The sequence below is a fragment of the Physeter macrocephalus genome, chromosome 4 (genome assembly GCF_002837175.3).
Source record: "Physeter macrocephalus isolate SW-GA chromosome 4, ASM283717v5, whole genome shotgun sequence".
NCBI classification, from domain to species: Eukaryota; Metazoa; Chordata; class Mammalia; order Artiodactyla; family Physeteridae; genus Physeter; species Physeter macrocephalus.
In genome coordinates, this window is record NC_041217.1 from 137,143,489 (window position 1) to 137,166,303 (window position 22,815).

Genomic DNA, 22,815 nt, shown 5'->3' on the forward strand with positions numbered 1-22,815 from the left:
GCTTAGGCACTGATCTGGATTCCTTAATAAATAACTGACTGGATAGAACATCTTAGGGCAAAGCAAAATCATTCAGGGCTTTATTTTCTCCAGATCTTAAGTGGCCTGAGGGTCAAGCCCCTCACCCTCCTCCAAGAGTGGGCCACTCTCCACACTGCTTTGTTACTGCTTTCATTTCATGACTCAGCCTATCCAGCCTCCCCTATGTCTTACTCATAAGATCTTGGAGCAATTATCTTGTCTTTTCAACTCTGACTCTTTAAATACCACAATGACTTGTAGACAGTACACAGTTAGTAAATGTTTACTGAACTAAATCTACTAGTTTAAAGCTACTATTGGGAAGAAGGGTAATAAAAATATTCTTTTGTTCAAATTCTTTCAATTCTTTTTTTTTAACCTTGAAATAATAATGTTAATGTGACTCCTGACAAACTCCTTATAAAGCTTCATTAATGGCAACAAATTACAACAGCTTTTTAAAAAAGTTAGGATGCATTTAATAACAAGAAGGCTGAGGATTAGTAACTGATGTTATACAGACTTGCAAAACTTCCAGAGGAAGATAATGGCACATTTTAATACATAACGTTTCCTAATTATTTATTTACATGCTATTTTGCAAGTATAACAATGCACACAGGTATAAATTGAAAAAGAAAACTGAACATTTTCAAAGTCCAAAACAACAAAATACTTCAATTTATATTCTATTTTTTACCTTTTTTAAAACTAATTTTTTTTAACAAACCATTCAATAATAATAGAAACCTATTTACTTATTTCTGATATCTGAAAGCATGAACCTTTAGGCCAAAATGAATCTGTTAAAATGAAATAAAAAGAAATGAGGTTCCTTACTTCTAAGTTGTAGAGCACTCTGAAGGTGGACATTCCTGGAGCGAAAGATCGAAACAGACTTTCTAAAATTGAACTGGCACTTGGCTGATGCTGCTGCTTGGAAGAGAGGGATGGAGATTTTGAAGACTGAGCACTTGTTTCAGACAGCAATGTTTTCTAAGTTTAATAGAAAGACAAAAGGAATATACAGCTCAAAAGCACAAATTAAAGAGAAGCAGATATCACTACATACTCTAATATTTTTTCCGACTTTAATATAATCAAATCAATGAAATTTTCTAAAAATTAACCTCAAAGCCACATCACTCTAATTATTAACAAAGCACTGACCTCCATCACAGACAGTAAATGCTCAACAGCATTCCAATCCTACAGGAATGCTTCTGGGATTGTATTCTAAGCAACACTAGTGGGGTCAGCCTAATATGTTTCCGTGTTTTTAAAATCTGTACCACTAGGAGACTTCCCTGGTGGTCCAGTGGTTAAGACTCTGCGTTCCCAACGCAGAGGGCATGGGTTCGATCCCTGGCTGGGGAACTAAGATCCCACATACCGCAACTAAGCTCGCGCGCCGCAAGTACTGAGCCCACGCACTCTAGAGCCCTCGTGCTGCAACTAGGGAAGCCCGCATGCTGCAGTGAAGAGCGCTTGCAGCCAAAATAAAATTAATTAATTAATTAAAATAAATAAATATATAAAATTTGTACCGCTAAACATTGATAATTAAATTAGAAGATTGCAGTGTAGTAGTTTTGATAATTTTTTTAGTTAGTACAAGTAATATAGTTTTTAATTACATTAGTTCTCTTCTTCCTCAAATTAATATATGAGGTACATGTGACACGATTATGAGCTCATCTAAACTATAATCACTGAAATAACAAAATTCATAACTGAGTTCTAACAGCTTTGATCTAAATGAATTTATTCTGAGAACACAAACAATATTATAGATAAAACACAATTTCATTATATATATACAACTCTTAAGGAACAAGATTCTAAACATTAAACAAAAGGAACTTTAAATATCAACTGTGAAAATATTAAATGATAACCCATTTACGCAAGCAACTCAAACATATGCAACAACCACATTCAGAGAGGCATCATAACAGAAGAAAAATATCTCAACTGAATCAGAACTAGAGTCTGACCCTAGCCAAGACCGTTCATCACTCTGCGCTTGGGTTTCCTAATATAAAACATGACGGAGGTGGAGGCAGATGATAATAAAGGCTCTTCCAGTTCTAAAATTTGATATCATTATTTACAGCAAAGGTGTTTTACAGCAAAGGTATTTTTCTAAAGAAAAAAAAAACTGTTATGGGAAAGATGATATCGTATGACCTTAATGTGATGTCATGCTGTTATTTTCACTGAATCATGATATAAAATTTCCATGACTGTTAAGTAACTATCCAAGATACTCATACCTTTCTTCCTAAAGAATCAAGTTGATCAAGGGCTTCCTGAATGGCTGGATCAGTGGGTATCAAGAGCAGAAGCTTTCGTACTCGTAGAGTTATCCTGAAATTTTTCAAATATTAATTTTTTTTCACACAAACCACAGTTTCAATAACAAAGTCATTTAGTATGGGATGTGAAGTAATATACATTTCAAGTGAACAGTTACTGGGTTCCCTAACTTTAATAACTTTCTCTCTTTCAAGCTTTGTAAACATTTCTATTTACCTTGGCTCCTCTAGATTGGCCAGCTGGTAAAGCATGTCAAATACATTACACACAAGTGCCATCACAACACCAGGGAGGGATTTCTCCTGAGGGAGGAAGCAAAACATAAATGCAAATTTACAAAACAATTTTCTCCTTTTCTAATCAAAGGTATAAACAATAAAATTACTGGTTCTTAAAGACTGGCCACTGCAAAACTTGAGGGAAGCATGGTGCTTATCTGCCTCAAACAACAACGCACGGGAACACAGAGTGAGGGACCGCTCCCCCTCCTAGCGTGCTCATCACCTGGGCTCTCTTCTCCTACCACCTGCTGGCGAAGGGGCTAAGGCACCAAAAAGCGGGCAGCGGCAGAGAGGCAAAAGGAAGGGCAGATGTGATGAACAGAACAGAGGGTGGGCACCGTTGGAAGCTGATCATAGCTTGGCAGGAGCAAAACAAGGCAGAGTGATTTAAAAGCAAATTCATTCAGAATTCTAATGGAAAACTGATGAATTCATAAAAGTGTTAACAATAGATCAAGGTGAAAAAAATTAATTACATGGGACTGAGTGAACTGATGAGGATGATTATAATTTTTGTGACTTTCTGTTTGAATAAAAAATAAAAAGTCCCACAAGGACTCAGAGGCAAAAAATATACAAATCAATTTTCACTGCAAAGTAAAGGAGCTGTCACAGTGGAGGATTACTGGACTGAATATCAATATTATGACACAGAATGAGTGTGTTTCGTGTTTGGTAGTTGCAATCATTGTTGCTTTTGTTGTGGTCATCCATTTACAATGCTTGGTGTCAGTTTATTTATCTCTTGTAAAAATAAAATACAGTGTGTGTGTGTGAGTTGTGAAAAAAAATAAATAAATAACAGCAGTCAACCGCATTAAAAAAAAAAAGCAAATTCAAAGTGATATGTACAAACACACACACACTCACACACAACCACAAAGATATATATGTAATTTAAGTTGAGAAAAAGAAGTTGGCCTGTTATTTTTAAAGGTGAAAAAAATGGATACAACTGTATAGAAGAGATTCAGATGTGATTAAAGTACTGTTTTCTGGTATAAGAAATAAAAAAGCTAGACATCACTATAGAATATATTTATATTTGGAAAGGCTTTTTTTAAAAATTCAGGATAAATATGAGATAGTTTAAAAACGTTAAACTCAAAGATGCTATGTACGTCACTTCTGTTGCTGATAAACTGTCATAATACTGCTGAGTATGATTTCGTTCTTAAATTCTCACTACATATAAGTATAGTTACTTTTTAAGAAACGGCACAATACTAACATTAACCCTGCAGGAGTCTGTGGTATCTATAAGCAAGGCTATGCTCTCTAAGTTAAAGAGACAGCCATGCAAAGATCTTACATTTGTAATGAAATGAAAGGACTATACATAATAACTATGAAAAAAATCCCTTTCTGTCATTTAAATACCTTTATTTCACACGAGGGCTGGTATTATCTTACTTTCTACACTATAAAAGCATAAAGAGCTGAACGGTCTTGTTAGTTTTGTACCACTGGTGCTGAGCTCAGTTCCTGGCAGAGAGAAGGTACAAAAAACCCTGATTCGTAAAATCATTCAACAAATACTGATTACCTATTATGTTCTAGGCACTGTTTTAGGTGCTGGAAATACAGCAGTGAGCAAAACAGACAAAGGTCTGCTCTCAAGGAGCTTAAATTTCACTGGGGGGAGAGAGAGAGAGAGACATTAAACAAGGTAAATAAAATATATAGTATGTTAGGCAAAAATAAAGTAGGGAAGGGAAATGAGACGTGCAGGAGTAGGAATAGGTGGAAAGTTTAGACGGGACTGCCAAAGAAGGCTCACCAAGAAGGCAACATTTGAGTGGAGGCTCAAGGATGTGAGAAAGAACCACATGGGTATCAGGAAAGAACATTACAAGCACAGAGAAGAGCAAGTGCACAGGGCCCACTGTTTGAGGACCAACATGGAGGCCAGTGCAGCTGGAGTGGTGAGAGTGAGGGTGGGTCATGGGGGAACATCTCAGTGGGGGGGGATGGACCAAGTAGGCCCTGAAGGTCCCAGTAAAGACTCTGGCTCTTACTCTGAGTGAGATGGGAGCCGCTGGAGAGTCTGAGCTGAGGAGTGGCATAATCTGACTCTGTTTAAAAAGATCATGGGCTGCTGGGTGCTACACAGAGAAGAGACTGAACTGGTATAGGGGCAGAAGCCCTGAGACCAGTTAGAGAACTACTGAAACCCTCCAGATGAGCGATGATGGCTGCTTGGATTGGTGTGGAAGCTGTGGAGGCAGAGAAAAGGAGCTAGATTCTAGATGAATTTTAAAGGTAGAGTCAAGGATTTGCTGATGGATGAGAGAAAGCAGGGACCCAAGGATTTTGGCATGAGCCACTAGAAGAATGAAATAGGCATATTATCTGAAATACGGCAAGACTGGGATGAAGAGGTTTGGGTTAGGGAGGTGGTGGGAAAGGGCATATCAGGAGCTCAGTTTTGGATGTTAGGACTGGGATGTCTATCACACATTTAAGAGGAGATGCTGATTAACAAGTTGGTTCCATGTACCTAGACTTCAAGCTGAAGATAAAAACTGGGGTGTTATCAATATACATACAATATGTAACGCTTTGAAACTGGATGAGATTCCTAAGGGAATGAGCGTAGACAGAGGAAAAGTCAAAGGACTGAGCCAGGGAACTTCTTTGTGCACAGATCGGGGAGATGAAAAAGAGGCAGCAGAGGAGACCAAAGAGGGAGAACCAGAGCGGGAGAGGGGAGCCAGGGGGGGTTCTGAAAGTCAAGGGGAAAAAGTTATTTCAAGGGGAAGTGATCACATGGATCAACTCTGCTGAAATGTCAAGAAGATGAGGACTGAGAGGTGGACATGACAGATTACCTTGCAGGGTTTATTTTTGAGATGGGTAAAGAGAGCTTAGACAACCCTTTCAAGGAGCTTCGCTGATTTGGGAAGGAGAGAATGGGGACAGGAATTGAAGCTGAAACTGGGGTGAAAAAGGTTTTTTAAAAAGATGGTAGAAATAGCACAGCATGTTTGAATGTTAATGGAAATGACCCAAGAGAGGAAACTCAATGAATCAATGAAGAGAGGTATATGAGAGGAGCAGCAAGCAGTGGCCAGGCAGAGTCACTCAGACTCAGAAGATTCTGTGGTTCAGAAGACTGACAAATTGTGTATCTTCTTCTCTCAACTGAATCCCAGCATTTCTCAGTGATACAGTTCTGAAGGGGCAGGACTTGTCTGAGAGAAAAGGACATAATCATGCAAATCTATATGGGCCGAAGGCAAAACTTAATGATGTTACGTTCTTGTTCTGAACTTGAATATTATCGCTCAATACCTGCTCCATGGCATATGATGAACTAAACACCCCACTGCTGCTGCTGCTGGAGCTGGTTGAGGAATCTGCAGAGCTCCCAGACGGGGTCCCACTGCCAGAAGTCTTTACTGTGAGGATTTGCTCATCAGAAAAGCCCAGCTGGTGGAGGAGCTTTTGATCTTTATTCACTGTCAGCTGTAAAAAGTGGTTTCTTAATTACTGAGAAGCAAAGGAGAGGAAAATACTGATATCAGACTAAAGGGCCACAAAATGTTTATTTACACCTACCAGACTATCATTTGTAAATATCTGTATACTATCCACTGGAGAACACAACTGCTTGGCTATCTTCCACCGGACACTCCCTATGGTTTCATTACTGTGAGCCTGTAAAATGAAATGAAACACTGTTCTGAGTAATTCACTTATTCATCAATTTAAACAACTATTAGCGAGCATCTGTTATGTACTGGGCACTGTTCCAGAACCTGGGAACACAGAAGAGAACCCAAAGACAGGAATCCTGCCCTTGTGAGGCTTCCCCCTCCTGCAGTAATTAAATATTCTATTCCATACTCCAGTCCCCAGCACGCATGGAATGAAATCTCAAGTCCTTCTTCCACTGGAGTGTCTTCCACTCGTCTCCTTCTCAATGTGCTCTAGTCACACCAGCTACTTTCCTTGTCACTGAATAAATCAAACAAACTCCCACCTCAGGACCTTTGTACCTGCTGCTCCCTTTGTGTGGAATGCTCTTCCCCAGAAATGGCTAACTCTGTCACTTCATTCAAGTCTCTGTTCAAATGTGATCACTTCAGAGACCTTCCCTATCCATTCTTATATGAAATATATCATGTATACCCATCTTATCCTGCTGTCTTCTTTTTTAACCTTTATAACACTCCTTATCACCTGATATTATGTATTTACTTATGAGTCTGCTTATACCCTATCAGCTTCCTTTCATTTCAGGTCTTTATTCTAAATTTGTTTTCCAAACAGCTTTTAGAATAGTCATTCATGCAGCTAAATCAACAACAGTGTTCAATCTCAATCAACAGTGTTCTTATAAAATAACATAACAATATGGAAATGGCTTCAGAGCTTAATGTAAACCTACCTCTACAGTGAAGGTATCTTTGGTAGACTCATAAGTAACATTAAGAGTTAAAAGATGTCCATGGAATGAGGCACCATGAGGTAGAATAGTTCGGGGAACAGAGTAAAAATCCTTGAAAAAGATATAGCAAGTCAAAGATACAGCAAGTGAGATGCACAGCACCACTGTTAAATGTCACAAAAATACACTCCTAATTGAGACTAATTATAGGATGATAAAGTTGCTTTACAAAGAAGAGAGGCTTACCTCTATAGTGATCACATAGCGTTCTGCCAGAAGCAGCAACCTCTCAATTATTACAAGTTTAGTGGATCTATGAATTAAAAAAAATTTTTTTGAAAATACTTGAACTGCTGACCTGAGCTCAATTTCAGTCTATTTCAACAAAACCACAATCACAATTAGCCCTCTCCCGTCAAAGACTGAAATCTGCAAAGACTAAACTTCCTTTTCACTCAAGGGGGAGGTGGTTCAAACAGGTCACAGCTGTCGCACACAGATGGAATATGGGGCAGAAGCCTGCCCCTCCCCATGTTTCCTTTCCTGTTCTTTTCTCTCTTCTTCTTTTTTTAAACAGTTGTCCCATAAATAGAGGACATGAGTCTCCTCTGGGTCTGCAGGCTTATTTGTCTACCAATCCACCAAGAGTGAACGATCAGTGAGTTTGAATCTCATAATCTTACAACTAAGATACGCCACATAATTCTGTAAACACACAGAATCTGACTAAGCTCTGAACTGCCTGAAATTTAGAAGACAAATGCAAACCATTAGGTATTCCACAAATGAGAGCTGCTGTTTGTTTTACTTAGCCTAAGAATGAGGCAGAAGAAAAGGACGAAAAAAATTGTTCATCTGGTTTAAGTGACTAGTCTGTATAGTTAAAACATACAATGTAAGAATTTGTTATCCTAAGGGTTTTCAAAGTACTTAAGAAATCAACACACATCAAGAGACATAACCATCTCTGGAACAGAAAATACACAGCAAGGAACTGTGGAACTCTCACACACTCTGAAAGTGAGACCTGAGGTCTCTTTTGGTTAGACTTAAGCAATCTTATCATTTGAAATAACAGGACCCCAACATTCAGCAGCTTGTACAGTCACAGCTCCACACTTTATTAAACACTACATGTGTTAACACTAACAAATGAAAATCCAAATGCCCTTAATTTAAGTATTTACTATTCCAGAGAGTCTAAGTATTTTGTACAGGTGTATTTCTAAATCTGCAAAGTTTTCAGATTTTCTAACAATAAGTATGCTGATTAGCAGTACTGGAAACTTCACTTTAAAAAGAGTTGGTTAAACGCATTTAACAGAGTTCTAAATTCTTTCAGTCTATGGGCAGAAACCAGAACTTGATATTCAGATGGAAAATCTTTAGGAAATATTTAAGTGCTTAACAAGTGACTTGTTGAGTGAACTGTTTTATTTTGCCTCAATGATGAATTAAATCACAGATAGCACTGCAAACACTGTACAAATGAGAGAATAACTCCTCCTCCCATAAGTGGAACAATTATGGTCACTGAAAAGTTCTTTTAAGACTAGTGAATGAGATAAACTACATGTTCTGGTTCAAAGGCAACTCTGAAATTACATATTTTTAGTAACTCTGTTTAGGGTTCATAATGAGAATATTTAAAAACTATCATGTGGTTTTGTTCTGTAATAGTCAAATATGAAATGATTCAGAATACAAAGCAGTTAGAAAAACAAACAAAAAGCATGCTTATTTAAAGAAGTAGCAGTTTGGAAATCCCAATGCAATAGTTTATAAGTGCATTTGTAGTCTGGTTTGTCAGACAAATGAATCGTTAAGGACCTAGGTCATAGATATAGACTACATTTTACAAACATGTAATTAGGAATTCTTAATGAAAGTCTATTTGAGATACACTTCCAAGAATGTGGGAATGCAAAAGTCATGTTAGTGTTCTTCTCATGAGTTGAATCTATAATCACTTTCTGTCATTTTAAAAAGAGGGCCAAGAGGGTTGAGTTCTATTGGCTTCTTTCATATTAATAATGTATCACTACACGGTACTCAGCTCATTTAAAAAAAGAAGATAAAGAAGAAGAATGTGAGCAAGGATATTGCCTTGACTCCTCTTCTAAAGGACGGCTTCAAAAAGAAAGGAATATCCCCAACTGTGAATAAAGAGAAATAAATAAATACATACATATGTAAACACATAAAGCGATTCCAGGAGTTGAAAAAGACTTTATGAGCACCAATCACTAGAGGGCAGCAGAGTGAGGGATAGAGAGGGAGCCCTTCTCTGAGCACCTGGCCAAGGTTTCCTGAGCATCACTGACTGGGGGATGCTTACCAGTAATGAAAGGCACATGAAACCCCACCAAAGTATTTTAGTTACTTCAATCTAATGTTTCTAAATACTCATCTATTCTCCTTACTATGTCAAAGACCTATAACACTGAACTCAGATTTCACTGACAACATCTGAAAATACTCAACACAGCAATGTGATTAAGAGATGTCAGTCCAAAGTTTTAACACAAATATTTGGGGCTAAAGTTCTTATTAAAAATTATTTTGAGGGCTTCCCTGGTGGCGCAGTGGTTGAGAATCTGCCTGCTAATGCAGGGGACACGGGTTCGAGCCCTGGTCTGGGAGGATCCCACATGCCGCGGAGCAACTAGGCCCATGAGCCACAACTACTGCGCCTGCGCGTCTGGAGCCTGTGCTCCGCAATTGTCCCCTCCGCCTTGCCTCATCTAGAGATAGCCCTTGAAACGAAGCCCAGAAACGAAGACCCAACACAGCAAAAATAAATAAATAAATAAATAAACTCCTACCCCCAACATCTTCTTTAAAAAAAAAAAATTATTTTGAAAAATGATTTTAAGTAAAACATTTTAACTATGATTATATCATAATGTAAAATATTAATCAATCATCATATTCCACTTCATTTTTCTTATGCTATTGGTGACCTGGATTTGACTATTCAATGAGAAAAGTTGTAACAGGTCTAAGTAAATATTTCAAACTCGAAAAAAATTACTCTTCATACAATGAATATATCTTGGTTCCATCATAAAGAGTAGGCTACTCGTGTTACACACAGTAAAAGTAGAATGAATCAAATAAAATACGTGATGGGGAATATATAATTTCCCAGGATATGACTGTTTGAAAAAGATATGAAATAAAATGAGGAAATGAACAATTAACTGAGATATCTCCAAAGGAAAGAAAAGATTCCAATTATTTTTTTTTAAGCTGATCTACATTTAGGTGTTGCATATTCGCTGTAACTTCTGCAATCACTTACCTGTATGGAGACTGGACTGACGTGGCTACAGTTGGCATGGCAGTTGCTGTAAGCATCTTTGTTGCTCTGGTCACAGCGTGTGTCAGAGTGGGGCCACCAAGTGCTGAACTGGCTGCCTACGAAATAGAAAATCATCTCTCTATATCAGGGTTTCTCAACCTCAGTTCTACTGACATTTGGGCCTAGAAACTTTTTTTGTTGTGGAAGACTGTCGGGGACATTGTAGGATGTTCAGTGGCATCCCTGACTTCTATTCACCACTCACCTACCACTAGGTGCCAGTAGGACCCCTCTAGTTGTGACAACCAAAACGGTCTTCAGACATTGCCAAATGTCCCCTGGGAGGTAAAATAACCTCCAATTGAGAACTACCATTCTACATGTGTTAATACTTACATGGCACCTCATTTAGGGATACCTGAATACTTTAAATGTTTTTATGATGGCATATTTGGATGGAAGTCACAACTTGGGAACTCCTTCCTGTACACATTCATCACCAGCACATATTCATCATCAGCAAGTTTAACTTATTGAGATAGTATTACACTGCAGCCTTCTAGTGGACAAAGATACCCAACACTACCCACTATTGAGTGTGCTGCTATGGACTTTAATAGCATTTGTGATATAAACAAAGTGACACATGGGGAAGGATGGGAAAAGCAGCAAGTGCTTGTATAAAATTTCTGGACAGAAAAAGGAGAAAAAGAATCTATCAGAAATGTGGAAAGTACAGTAGACCTATTTTCTGAAGACAGTTTCTATACCCCCAAAAGGGGGTGGGGGTGGGGTGGGTGGGTAGAGCAGGGAAAAGGGATGGGGAGGGAGAAGGAAGGATTTCCTGTAAAATACACTTCTACATTGTGGGCATTAGGGCAAATGCCTGTTCCCTATGTCCACAATACAGTACTGCTAGCAAATTCTTCCAGTAGGATCCAGCTACAAATATCAACATTATACACGATCTCAAAACACAACATTATAAAAGGAAAAAACACCCAAAGCATTTATTTCAAAAACAGATTAAATAAAATTTGCTACTCACTTCTAATCTTGTGTAGCAATCAGCAATGAATTTCTTATGTAATGATACAGAATCCTAAAAGTAAGAGGTATATGGAAATTAAAATTAGTCTAGCATTTGGTTGTAATCATTATTAAGGATAAAATGTCAAAATAAAGAAGCCCGACTTTCAGGCATGCCAACTTAGCAATTAAAAATATATTATTTTCTGCGTTTTTGTGTACCTTCTTTCCTTAAATACCCACCTTCTTTAACCTAGGATTTAGATTAATGTAACTGTAGTTTATGATTAACTGAATAGCTTCATTAGCAATTTCTTCATCGGGTGATTCCATGGCTATTTTCCAAATGAAATCCATTCCTATCAATTCCAGCTTTTCTACATACTGTTCAAAAGAAAGAAAAGTATACAGCACACCAAGGTCACAAAATCACAATTATTTTCTGCTACACTGTGACTCCACACCTCTTCAAGTTCAAAATGAATTAAGGCTGCAAAAACCAAGCTACATATGAGAACATCATTATACTGATATGGAACTTTAAAACAAGAAACGATCAACAACAGAAACACTGGGCAACTTCCACGGAACCAAGACAGATATGGAGATTTTTCTCCAGACACTCCTAAACCTAAGCTAGAACTCTACCCAGATGGGCTACTAAAGCAGAAACAAAACAGGAATAATATGGGCACCCTCTTCAGGAGCTTTTCTTCAAAGGAAAGAGAGTCAGGTTAGAGGTAGTTACTAATCCTTGGGGCTCAATCTGGTCTTCTCAAAGCTCAGTTAGACATGGTAGGATCCAGGCCTTATAAGATCGTGTTAAAATTCTTACCACCTAGGAAGTCAGGTCATGAACGAAACAAACTTGGAAAAAGAGTTATTTTTTGCCTTTCTTTTTTGAGGTGCTCACGTAAATATAAACATAAGCTGTATACATTCTACAGGTCCTCATTTTCCTGCTTCCTTGTCTGTTCTTAAAATTTCCCCCCCAAATCCTTGCCCCTGCTATCCCAGAATTGAAGATTTTGGTACTTTTTCAGGTACATGTGAATTGCTAGATCTGAGAGGTTGGAAGCTTGGCTGGAACTATCCACATTCCACATTCACCCAGCCACAGGAGGCCGCTGGCTGCCACAGATCAGCAAGAAGCAAAGAGGGGTCTGAGAAGTCACGTGTGTGGGAAACGCAGCCTCCTCACACTCTAAGAGAAGCGCCCTCGTCCATGCAGAAGACCGCAGTCAAGGAGGTGCCCATTCTTTTTAATAAACCTCATGTTTTCTCTCAATTATAACACATGTTTTTTGCTGAATGTCAAGTTTTACTAGATTTTCCAAATTTTCTAGATTTGAAAACAATGTTACTTACCAATTGAGCTCCTTGTCTTTTCAATCGATGATCACAGAGATTCACATTTTCAAAAAAAGTCTTAAATAAGTTAAAACCTGAAATTATAGAATGTCAGATAAATTCATGCACTCTAGGTACCACAGATAATCAATGAAAAGACAAAGTATATCAAGAGCTAAAACTATAAAACTCTTAGGACAAAACATAGGCACAAATCTCCAAGACTTTGAATTAGGCAAGTCTCTTAGATATGGTATCAAAAGCACAAGCAACAACAATGACAAAAAAATAAACTTCATCAAAACTAAAAGCTTTTGTGCTTCAAAGGACTACCAAGAAAGTGAAAAGCCAACCCACAGGACAAAATATTTGTAAATCACATATCTGATAAGGAGTGAATATGCAGAATATATAAACAACACTCACAACTCAAAAATAAAAGAGCAAATATCCCAATTTAAAAAAGAGAAAAAGATTTTTATAGACATTTCTCCAAAGATGATATATAAATGACCAATAAGCCCATGAATGGATGCTCATCATCCTTAGTCATCAGGGAAATGTAAATCAAGCCACGAGATACCACGTCACAACCACTAGAATGGCTAAAATAAAAAAGACAGTTTATAATAATTATTAGAGAAGATGTGAAGAAATCAGACCCTCATATACTGCTGGTGTGATTATAAAATGCTGCAGCCACTTTGCAAAACAGATTGGCAGTTCCTCAAATGTCAATTATATGATATAGCAATTTCACTCCTAGGAATATAAAAACTTGCATATGAATGTTTACAGCAGCACTATTGATAATAACCAAAAGTGGCGACAACCCAAATGACCATCAACTGATGAATGGATAAACAAAATGTGTTATAGCCATACAATGAAATATTACTCAGCCATAAAATGGAAAGAAGTTCTGGTACGTGCTAAAACCTGGGTGAACCCTGAAAACATTATGCCTCAGCGTGATAAAAGAACCCAAATATTCATACAAAAGGTGACATATTATATGGTTCCATTTATATAAAATGTCCAGATTAGAATAATCTATAAGGACAGAAAGTAGATGAGAGGTCGGGGAAAGGGGAGAATGGAGAGTGACTGTTACATGGTTTCTTTCTGGGGAGATGAAAATATCCTGAGATTAAAAACGGAGAAGGTTGAACAACTTTGTGAATATACAAAAAGCACTTATTGTACACTTTTAAAAGGTAAATTTTATAGCATGTAAAATACATATCAATAGAAAAACTCAATTAAAAGAAACAACTGAAAAGAGGATTTCTATACTTTGACAAATCTCTACCTTAAATGAATCCTTTTTGTACTAAGTAATTTCATGAAAAGACAGCTTGACAATTATTAGCCTATATAATTTTAAAATACCATTCGTGTAAAAAGAAATTTATCTGTGTATATAAACATATGCATATATAGATGTGTCTTTATATGCATTAAGGCAAAGTCCAGAAGGATATCCCAAACTGGTTAGCTGCTTCTGAGGGTGGGCTGAGAAGAAAAGTATAAAATTCTTACTTTAAAGAACTGAAAAAATGATTTTAAGTTTTTTTTCCCTACCGTTCATAGTGATTTCATATGACTCCAATTTAAGAATTTTCTCCTTGAAGAGCTGCTGCTGAACATCACTCTCAAGATCATGCTGCCCTTTTGTAAACCATTCAAAACACATCTGCGGATCAAGACAAATATCACCCTGTAACTAAAATCCATTTCAGGCAAATACATATTCCAAACTGGGAAAGCAAAGATAAATTATTTTTAATTCTTTAGAAATTTACATTGCCTTAATACCACTCAAAACTGAAATGGTTCTAACTCTGGAACTAAATAAAGCAGTTAATTACAGCACTCTTTCCTCTAGATAATGAAAATATATATTCATGCTTTTCACTGAATTGTTACACTTTGGTTTTTCCACCAACATTTATTTAAGCCTTACTACGTGCCAGGCACTGTGCTAGGCACTGTCACATACTTAGTCCTTTCAATAATCTTATGATGTAGTTAACACTATTCTACAAAATGAGATGAGGAAACAGCCATTCACTGTTAGAAAATGTCAAAGCAGTGTGGTGCTCCTGGTTTAATCCATTTTCAGCTGTGTAACTGTAGTTCTAAAGATCTGTCTAGGTATCAGTTCATTCTTTAGTGTTTCCAGGATACAACATCATTATAGGAACTCAAAGTTTTCTGCTGGTTAATTTAAAATTAGTTTCATGGGAGGGAAATAAAATATTAAAAGACACACCAAGAATTCTTTTGCTGTACTCACTTGGCTGAATTTGGTTTTATCCAGAATGGTATCAGACTTACCAAAGATCTCACACACTTGTCTATATCACAGATATATATTATATAAAATATCTCTTCAACACTTATAGTTCCTAGCCTATTAGTATAAATGTATGCTTAGTAAATTGAAAAGTGTTTAGAACTGAAGATGTGAGACACACACAAAAATGTGAGATACACACAAAAAAGTGAAATACTATTAAGTCCCACTGCTGTCTTATTACTTCATCCACAATATCTTCTTACCTCTCTATCTAATTCACAGACATCCTGGCCAGTCACAAGACACTCCCAGATTTCCTTGGCACGATTCCAACCCAGATACAGAGTAGCTTCTTGCAAGAAAAATGCCAGAAATTTTAGATGGGCCTCTAAATACTGGAAAAAGAAATAATGCTAATTAGTTAACCCCAGGCATTCATATGTAAAAGAAAAATTAAAAAAACAAAAAAACTTTGAAATTAAAATAGTTTTACCTAATGCTTTTTCATATAACTTAGGGTAAAGTAAATGTGAGAAATTTGTTTACAAGTTGACAATACAATGTAGCAGAAACTACTTGAAGTCTAAGACAAACTCAGTTGACTTTAGATGCCAAAAAAATACAATTTCGGCAATCTCAGAGTAAAACACCACAACACAACTGGTGAGTTAAGGTATTTTTCCATTTTTTTAAAAACAACATCACTAACCACTAGATTTGAAAAACAAAAGCCATTAGCCACAGAACTGACAGCTATTATTTCTGATCAAAGACAAAGAAAAGATGTTTATTTTTATTACCATATCATATGCAGTTATCTTGGGTGATTTACTGAAAGATTTACCCACAAATATCAATTTTCTGAACTTTTACTTTGAGGTGATTATACTCAAGATACAAAAATGTTCCATTATGACAAAGACACCTCATGCTACCTCTTTAGAGTTACTCCCAATAAATATTATTTGTATAGTTCAAGTGCAAAAAGGCCAAATGAATGCTGTAAATCATGAAACAAAAGTACAACGCCAGATACCTCCCGATAAGTGTATCGGCCATCCACTAGTGTTGAACCAGTTAAGCCTCCAGGTCCAGCCACGGCTGCTGCAAGCCGATGACAAGCTATTAAACTTCCTGTTACCAATTTCACTATTTCAAAATTTTTCTTCAAGTCTTGAATAATGCTCTTGGCAAAAACAACAAAAAGGAAAATGGTATGAGAATGTGCAGTTATTTTGTCAGTTTAATACAAGCTTCTAATTTAGCACGTAGTTGAGGAATAGCAAACACAGAAAGTTTTTCACTCATATTTCCTACATAAAAGTAAATAAAATCAATCTGGTATGTACATTTTTACTAGGGAATTACTATAGAATTAATATACTTCCCTGGTAAATTTCTGCTTCTAAAAGGGATTCTTAAAAAAAAAAGTCTTTCAAAAGAACTATTTCACTTCTTGCATACTTTTACAGATCTTTCTTCCCAGTCTATTACATTGAGGAAGCTCTAGCTCCTTAAGCAGAGTAATGTTTTCACAATATAAAATAAGTCTTTGAATCTTTTCAAAGAAATTTCTAAAATACCATTAACTTTTAAACATTGGCTTACTTTGTAAATTAAGGAAATAAAAAATAAATGAGTTAGGGATATATCAAAAGAAAAGCAAGCTCCTTAGAAATGAAAGCAGAATGATGTTTAAATTCAAGATTATTAAGTAATATAAATGAATTACATTAATAACCATAAAACTGTAATATAGTCACTACAAAACTCAGCAATCTTTTGATGTTTGTTATTATAAAAGGTTATGCAAGTAATTGTATAATAATCAAATATAACTATACTCTTACCTTGTCTTGCTTTTGATAGGTTTGTTTTATGAATGAGCGGGTGATTTCATGTAGCTGACGCAAAGCTGGTACTACCCATACAAACTGGGGATTATTAAGTTGAGATGACTAGAGTTAAAAAGAAGTTACATTAGTTAAATTTAGAAATAAATAGCAGATTAAATTTATTAGCTATAAAAAATTTCCAAGTCAATTAGGTTTTATTGTTACACATTCTATTATTTTTCTCTTCACATCGCTCATTTATAGTTTATCTCCATGCACTCATAATTCAGTCTTCAACTTCTTATTCTGCATGCAATCCTAAAGCCAAGAACTGCAAACAGGAGTGGATGTGAAGTGATAGTAAATGTATAGGGGTACATCAGCAAAAAACAGACGACAAGGAATTAGCAACTTCAGAGGATAGATTAAGTAGCACAGGCTGCTAGGATATGTTGACGTAATAAAATAAATTGATGGCAAAAGCTTAACTTGGATAATACTGAACTGGCTGATAAGTAAAATGGTATAAAAATATGGTTTTCTACAATTACATGATTAAGATACCAATGATATGATCAAGATACTAATAGTGGTCTAAATATTAAAGAAAATATCCATGGTCTGCTTGTATTTCCTAGTTAAAACAATTTTATGAGAGAATTCTACTTTTATTAATTATTACAGCCACTTCACACTTACACTTTATATTTTTCAAAACACTTTCAAATATGTTATTTCTGAAACTGGTACATGACAATCCAGATCTTCAAGTACATATCTGAAAAGTCTGATGTTCATGCGATACTCTTTAAAAAGAGAATTGCTTTTGAATAAATAGCATCTTTCAAACTATGAGATTTCATTACAGAGGCTGTAGGAATGTCAGATTAAACACTATCGATCAATTGATAAGTAACTCTCTAAAAAACTGAGTAACAGTTTAAGTCCTTAGCTTTTACTTTAAAAACTGTATTATTTTTTTAAAGCCTTGCTTCTTTAAGTCTTTCTGTAAGATGAATATGCCTATGGGGCAGAAAACTACTTTTGATGTCATTTGCAGAAAAATATCATACTACTAAATACGTAAATGTGAGAGAGCTACTGCCTAAATAATACTGGCTTTCCTAGAGATTAGCCAATCAATCAGCAAATACCGTATTTCCTGGATTCTAAGATATAGGTTTTATAAATTTTAACATTTCTGAAATGGACACTTCCTACAATTGTATCAAAGAAACTTACCAGCCACTAGGCATAGGAGTAAGTTTAGATATACCTGTCCTTATGTGAGTATGTGCAAACTTAGCTGTTTACAAAAGGTATCTGTTCATCTACCCATCATTTCTGCTGTTACGTGGCATAGTCAGCACCAAACAAGGATGGCTTTTTAACTTAAATGTAGATCACTGATTTGTTTCTTGAATGCTATCAAAAAGATTACACTATGATATAGCACTGACTAGCCTGTCGTGTCCATCAATTCAATTAAAAGCAAAGAATAACTGCCAGTGGTCTTGGACTAAAGCGTTTTTCAGAGCCAGGAGAATTTGATGTGACAGACTCATACCCTGTGAAGGGCTGTATCACTTGGCATTAAACGTCTCTCTGTCCAAAGCTGCACCTTGATTCAAGAGAAACTGTTTAACTTGTAGTATATACAACTTAATGAAAGAAAAAAGCAGCTTGAGTTTTACAAAAAAAGGACACAAAACTCCATATTCTTCAACGTGCCTCAAAATTCTACAATCTTAAAGATTTCAAAGAAGTCCAAAGCACTACACTAGATAGTGAAAAGCGGTGTGCCACAGTGAGGCTGTACATACTGGATTAAACCTGTGATGCATGTTGCAATCACTGGCATCTTAGAATCAGAGAAATAAGGTATGTATTAAAGGCCAACTACTTGCAAGACTAGCTAGAATATTTCTGCTAGTATATAAAAGTTGCAAAATGACAGAGATTAAAATTCTAAGGCTTAAGTCCGAACTCATACCTTCCAAAAGGATTACAAACAGTAGGATATAAATATAAACCCTTTAGTAAATAATCAGGTATATTAAAAAGTATCATTAGGACCAATTAAGTCAATTACGGTTAGATTATTTTTTTAACATTGAAAATTACCCTTTAGAATCTAAAAAGTATTTCTGATATAGCCTTTCTAAAGTTTAGCAAACAAGACAGATGTTATTTATTCCATCATATCTATAACATTATGCTATGTTATAAGAAAAATTTAAATTACTCTTCTCCATTTATAAAAGGGGCAGAAGACTATGGTGAACAATTAAAACGAACATATCTGACAATGTCTGATAATGAAGCTGGGGTTTCATAAGTAGGAGTTAATGGTATATCCAAATTAGACTCCTAATGTTAGATGAAGCCATAGAGGTCAACTAGTAGTTTAGCCTGCAAACCTGTGCCTAAACTTTCCTTATTCATTTTTGTTACAAAACTTGTCTTCTAGTGTTTCCAGTGATGAGGAACTCAGGAGGCAGTGCATTCTGTGTCAGACTGTTTTCATAGGAAGTTCATTGATCTATCATATTGCAACATGCCTTCCCATAACTTCTTAGGAGACATAAAAAGTTAAGTTGAATCAAACTTCTATAACAATCCTCTAAGTAGCTGAAAAAGCTTTCCTATTCTTTCTTGAGTTCTCTTTTCTCAAAGCTGAATATCCCAGTTCTTCATCTGCCTTGTTTTACCAGACCTAGCCATTTACCTAGAACCAAGTTCAAATTTTTACATGGGTGGACATTTAAAAAGTATTTCCTCCTGTGCTAAGCACATCACTGTGAGGCTGTACTGAGGGCATCTTGCTGCTTTTACTTTCAGTTGTATGTTTTGGCAAGTGGAGGCCCCTCAGGTATGGGTAAGTAACAATTTTAGTGTCCTCACAGAGGAAGGGGAAGAGGTAAGAGGAAGGGAGCCAACATTTATTGAAAGGCTGCTGGGCACTGTGCAAGGAGGCCTTCACATAATGACTTAAGGAATACACAAACACCACTAATTGAGTAAAAATGACTTTTTTTGGTTTAGTAATTTTTTTTTGGATGAGTACATTTAAACTTTTTAATTGAAGTAAAAAATAAGTGCAATAAGAGGGAAAGGGTTGGGGGCAGACAGTGGAAGGTATAAAGGAAGCAAAGGAAAGAGGACCAAGGAAGCCAAGGGTATCCTGGCAGAATCTATAGAAATAAAGTTGAGAAATAAAGGTCAGAATTTCTGAACACAATAATGGAACTTGGGAATTTTAAGTGTCAAAAGCAGAGGGAAAGGGAATCAGTTGGAGGAGTAGAGGTAGCTGGGGGGTGGGAGGGGAGTAAGAGGTGGGTGATCTTGTCTTACCCTTTGCTTAGTTTCTGTGTAGCCTGGCAGGGAGACATAATTCCCAGTCAGCCCACCTTGCTGCCTGGCAGGAAAGGGCATAGCATAGAAAAACACCTTTAGTGGCAGTATATAACTCAACCCCCTGCCTGGAGTCACATCGGGGGCTTGGATCTTCCCACTGCCCCCCTTCAGCCATGTGTACTCTAAGAGAGTATCTGCAAAAGCACGCAGTCAACTGAAAAGTGCTATGTAAATGCAAGTTACTATTATTTGAAATGAAAGAATGGTACATCAGAATTTCTTTACTGGGAGCAGTGGGATACAAAAAAGGAAGAATATTCCTTTCAAGACTCACAAAATGACTCCAAAATTCTCCCTATTACTTTTTGAGTTTTGTTATCAAACAACAGACATGAATGAAGCGACTGCAAAGAGAAGCAATAAAGATGCAGCGATGCTACTGGCTACAAGGGCTAAAGTATTGCTTAGCTGTAACAAGAAAGGAACAGGGATCAGGAAGGATTTTTCTGGTTTCAAAAGCCATTTCCCTGGAGGGAGGAAAAAGTCCCTTCAGCTTTGACCTTCATACCTATAAAGAAATGTATCTGTTACTGTGAAGAAAAGACCATTTTCTATGGATACCCTTTCCCTCTTACTATTACTACTGAAAGATTTAAACTTCTTAAATAACTCTGGATGAGTTTCAATCATTAAGACAGAGGGTGCTAAATTATCTGAATCACTGAGCTGAGAAAACTGGGAAAATTCAAATTGTTATCAGAGTAGAAAGAGAGCAATGTTGTTGAATTAAAGAAACAATTAATCATAACCTGAGCATTACCAGCTCCAGTTTGTGAATGATTTTAATGTAGAAAATTCACTTGATCAAATTTCAATGTCAGAAATACAACACACAAAGTTCTTAAATATCCCCAACTAAACTTTATGATCAAGCATAATTTAAGAGAATAAAAGCCTACTGAGTCACCAAGGCCGCTTAGCAAGAGCTGAGTCTCTGAATTTACTAATGTAAATTAGCAGTAGTCAAGATCCTTTTAAGAAATACTTACTAGGAAAGCCAAGAAATATGTTTTACCAATGAAATTCCTAAGCCATTATATATTTACTAAAACCTTTTCTTATGATAACAGTGAAATGAAACCCCTCTCGCTGCTAGGCTTTGTTTCATCTGGGCAATCTGAGGGCCTGCGTGGGAGGAGGACACACTCTGATCAGGGCTGCTGCAACCACGGGAGCAGGCTCCAGTGAGCAGCTACTGACTGCAGCAACAGGAGAGCTACAACCATCACTACACATGCTGCTACCCACCCTTTCGAAGGACAGTCCTTAAGTCCACAGTCACCTGGAGGCCAAAGCCCTGGAGCATAGGACTTCCACAGCACCCATCACTACCCAGTTCTACCTTCTAAAATCGAGCCCTAGCAGCAGGCACTCACTCAATAACCGTTTGTGTAAGGAATTACTTTAGGAACACATCTGAACCAAGCACCTAGAAAACGACTACGTGCCAGCAACGAATGAACTTCTTTCTTCCCTTCTTTCTCTCTTCTGACTCTATGAATGTTCCTCCATTTCTCTCTTATGGGAGAAAAATGGACACGATATTTATTTAGAATCCATTGTGCTTATTAAAGATGTGCATACTTTGGATTTAATTTTAAAAAAGAAAAACTAAGTTGAAGGTCTTACAATCTTATGAAAATAATATAGTAAAACTACTCTTTGAATGTGACCCTGGATTTTTTTTTCCCTTTGACAGTCAATAACCCCCAAGCTTTAAATAATAAGCACAGGTCATACGCAAATATTTAAACAGCGGTTTGTATCTGAATATTATTTGAAGAAACACTAAAACATACTTTTATCTTAAAATTATAATTCAATTTATTAAAAGGAATTATTAAATTAGTATACCTTTTAGTTGGTTCCATCTGCAAATTCTTACCTTGAATCCATCCTTCTTGTTTTTTTCCAAACCTGACCATTCTCCAGGCTGAAAATTAATTTTAAGAAATATTAAGAAATATAAGTGACTTGGTAAAAGCAGTACCTATAATTTCCCAATTTTGGACTCTAAGGTATGGGCTTCCAGGTAGGGCATTTAGTTTAATTTCCATAATAGGGGAGGAAAATTATTTGGCTCTAATTACTCAGACAATACTATTGCTCTGACAACAAAACTAGACCAAGATAAAACCAACCCTTTTAATATCTTCTATGCACTTAATGATGTAGCTCCTCTTGATTGCTTCTTTCACTGCATACGCATCACTTAGGATTGTCAGGTGCTCCTCCAAAGCTTGCTGAATAAGGCTACTGGGCAGCGTTGGGAGATGAGCCAGTTCCCAGAGTACATCTAACACCTACAATAAACCACATGTGATGAGCCAGCCCATACGCCAGTAAAGCTGCTTTAAGTACTTGTAGTTAGAAAAAGTCATTTGATTCTCCTGCCTTTCCAGAAGTGGTCTCAAAGCGAGCTTCCCGGCCTATTCGTCCAATCAGGCTCAATAGCTTCTGTCTTACTCTATCGGTCTCGGTCTCCCAGCTCTGTAGAACGAAAAAGAAAAGACACAGGAACTGCTTCCCAGTCCCATTTGATCACACTGGCAAAATATGCAGAA

The 22,815-nt window shown here is 36.6% G+C and overlaps 1 protein-coding gene across 1 annotated transcript in view; it reads right to left on the reverse strand.

Annotated features, from left to right (window-relative positions):
• The window catches only part of USP24 (ubiquitin specific peptidase 24), a 159,433-nt gene that overhangs the window by 68,220 nt on the left and 68,398 nt on the right, over positions 1-22,815 (reverse strand). Inside the window, exons 14-31 of the mRNA XM_024119918.3 lie at positions 22,646-22,741; positions 22,393-22,554; positions 22,137-22,184; positions 16,850-16,957; positions 16,036-16,185; positions 15,263-15,394; positions 14,282-14,393; positions 12,716-12,792; positions 11,591-11,731; positions 11,367-11,420; positions 10,319-10,434; positions 7,261-7,327; positions 7,015-7,125; positions 6,183-6,281; positions 5,916-6,089; positions 2,557-2,642; positions 2,298-2,391; positions 862-1,017 (exon numbers count right to left, since the gene is read on the reverse strand). Coding sequence (XP_023975686.1) covers positions 862-1,017; positions 2,298-2,391; positions 2,557-2,642; positions 5,916-6,089; positions 6,183-6,281; positions 7,015-7,125; positions 7,261-7,327; positions 10,319-10,434; positions 11,367-11,420; positions 11,591-11,731; positions 12,716-12,792; positions 14,282-14,393; positions 15,263-15,394; positions 16,036-16,185; positions 16,850-16,957; positions 22,137-22,184; positions 22,393-22,554; positions 22,646-22,741 — 1,983 coding nt within the window. The remainder of the gene's footprint in view (positions 1-861; positions 1,018-2,297; positions 2,392-2,556; positions 2,643-5,915; positions 6,090-6,182; positions 6,282-7,014; positions 7,126-7,260; positions 7,328-10,318; positions 10,435-11,366; positions 11,421-11,590; positions 11,732-12,715; positions 12,793-14,281; positions 14,394-15,262; positions 15,395-16,035; positions 16,186-16,849; positions 16,958-22,136; positions 22,185-22,392; positions 22,555-22,645; positions 22,742-22,815) is intronic.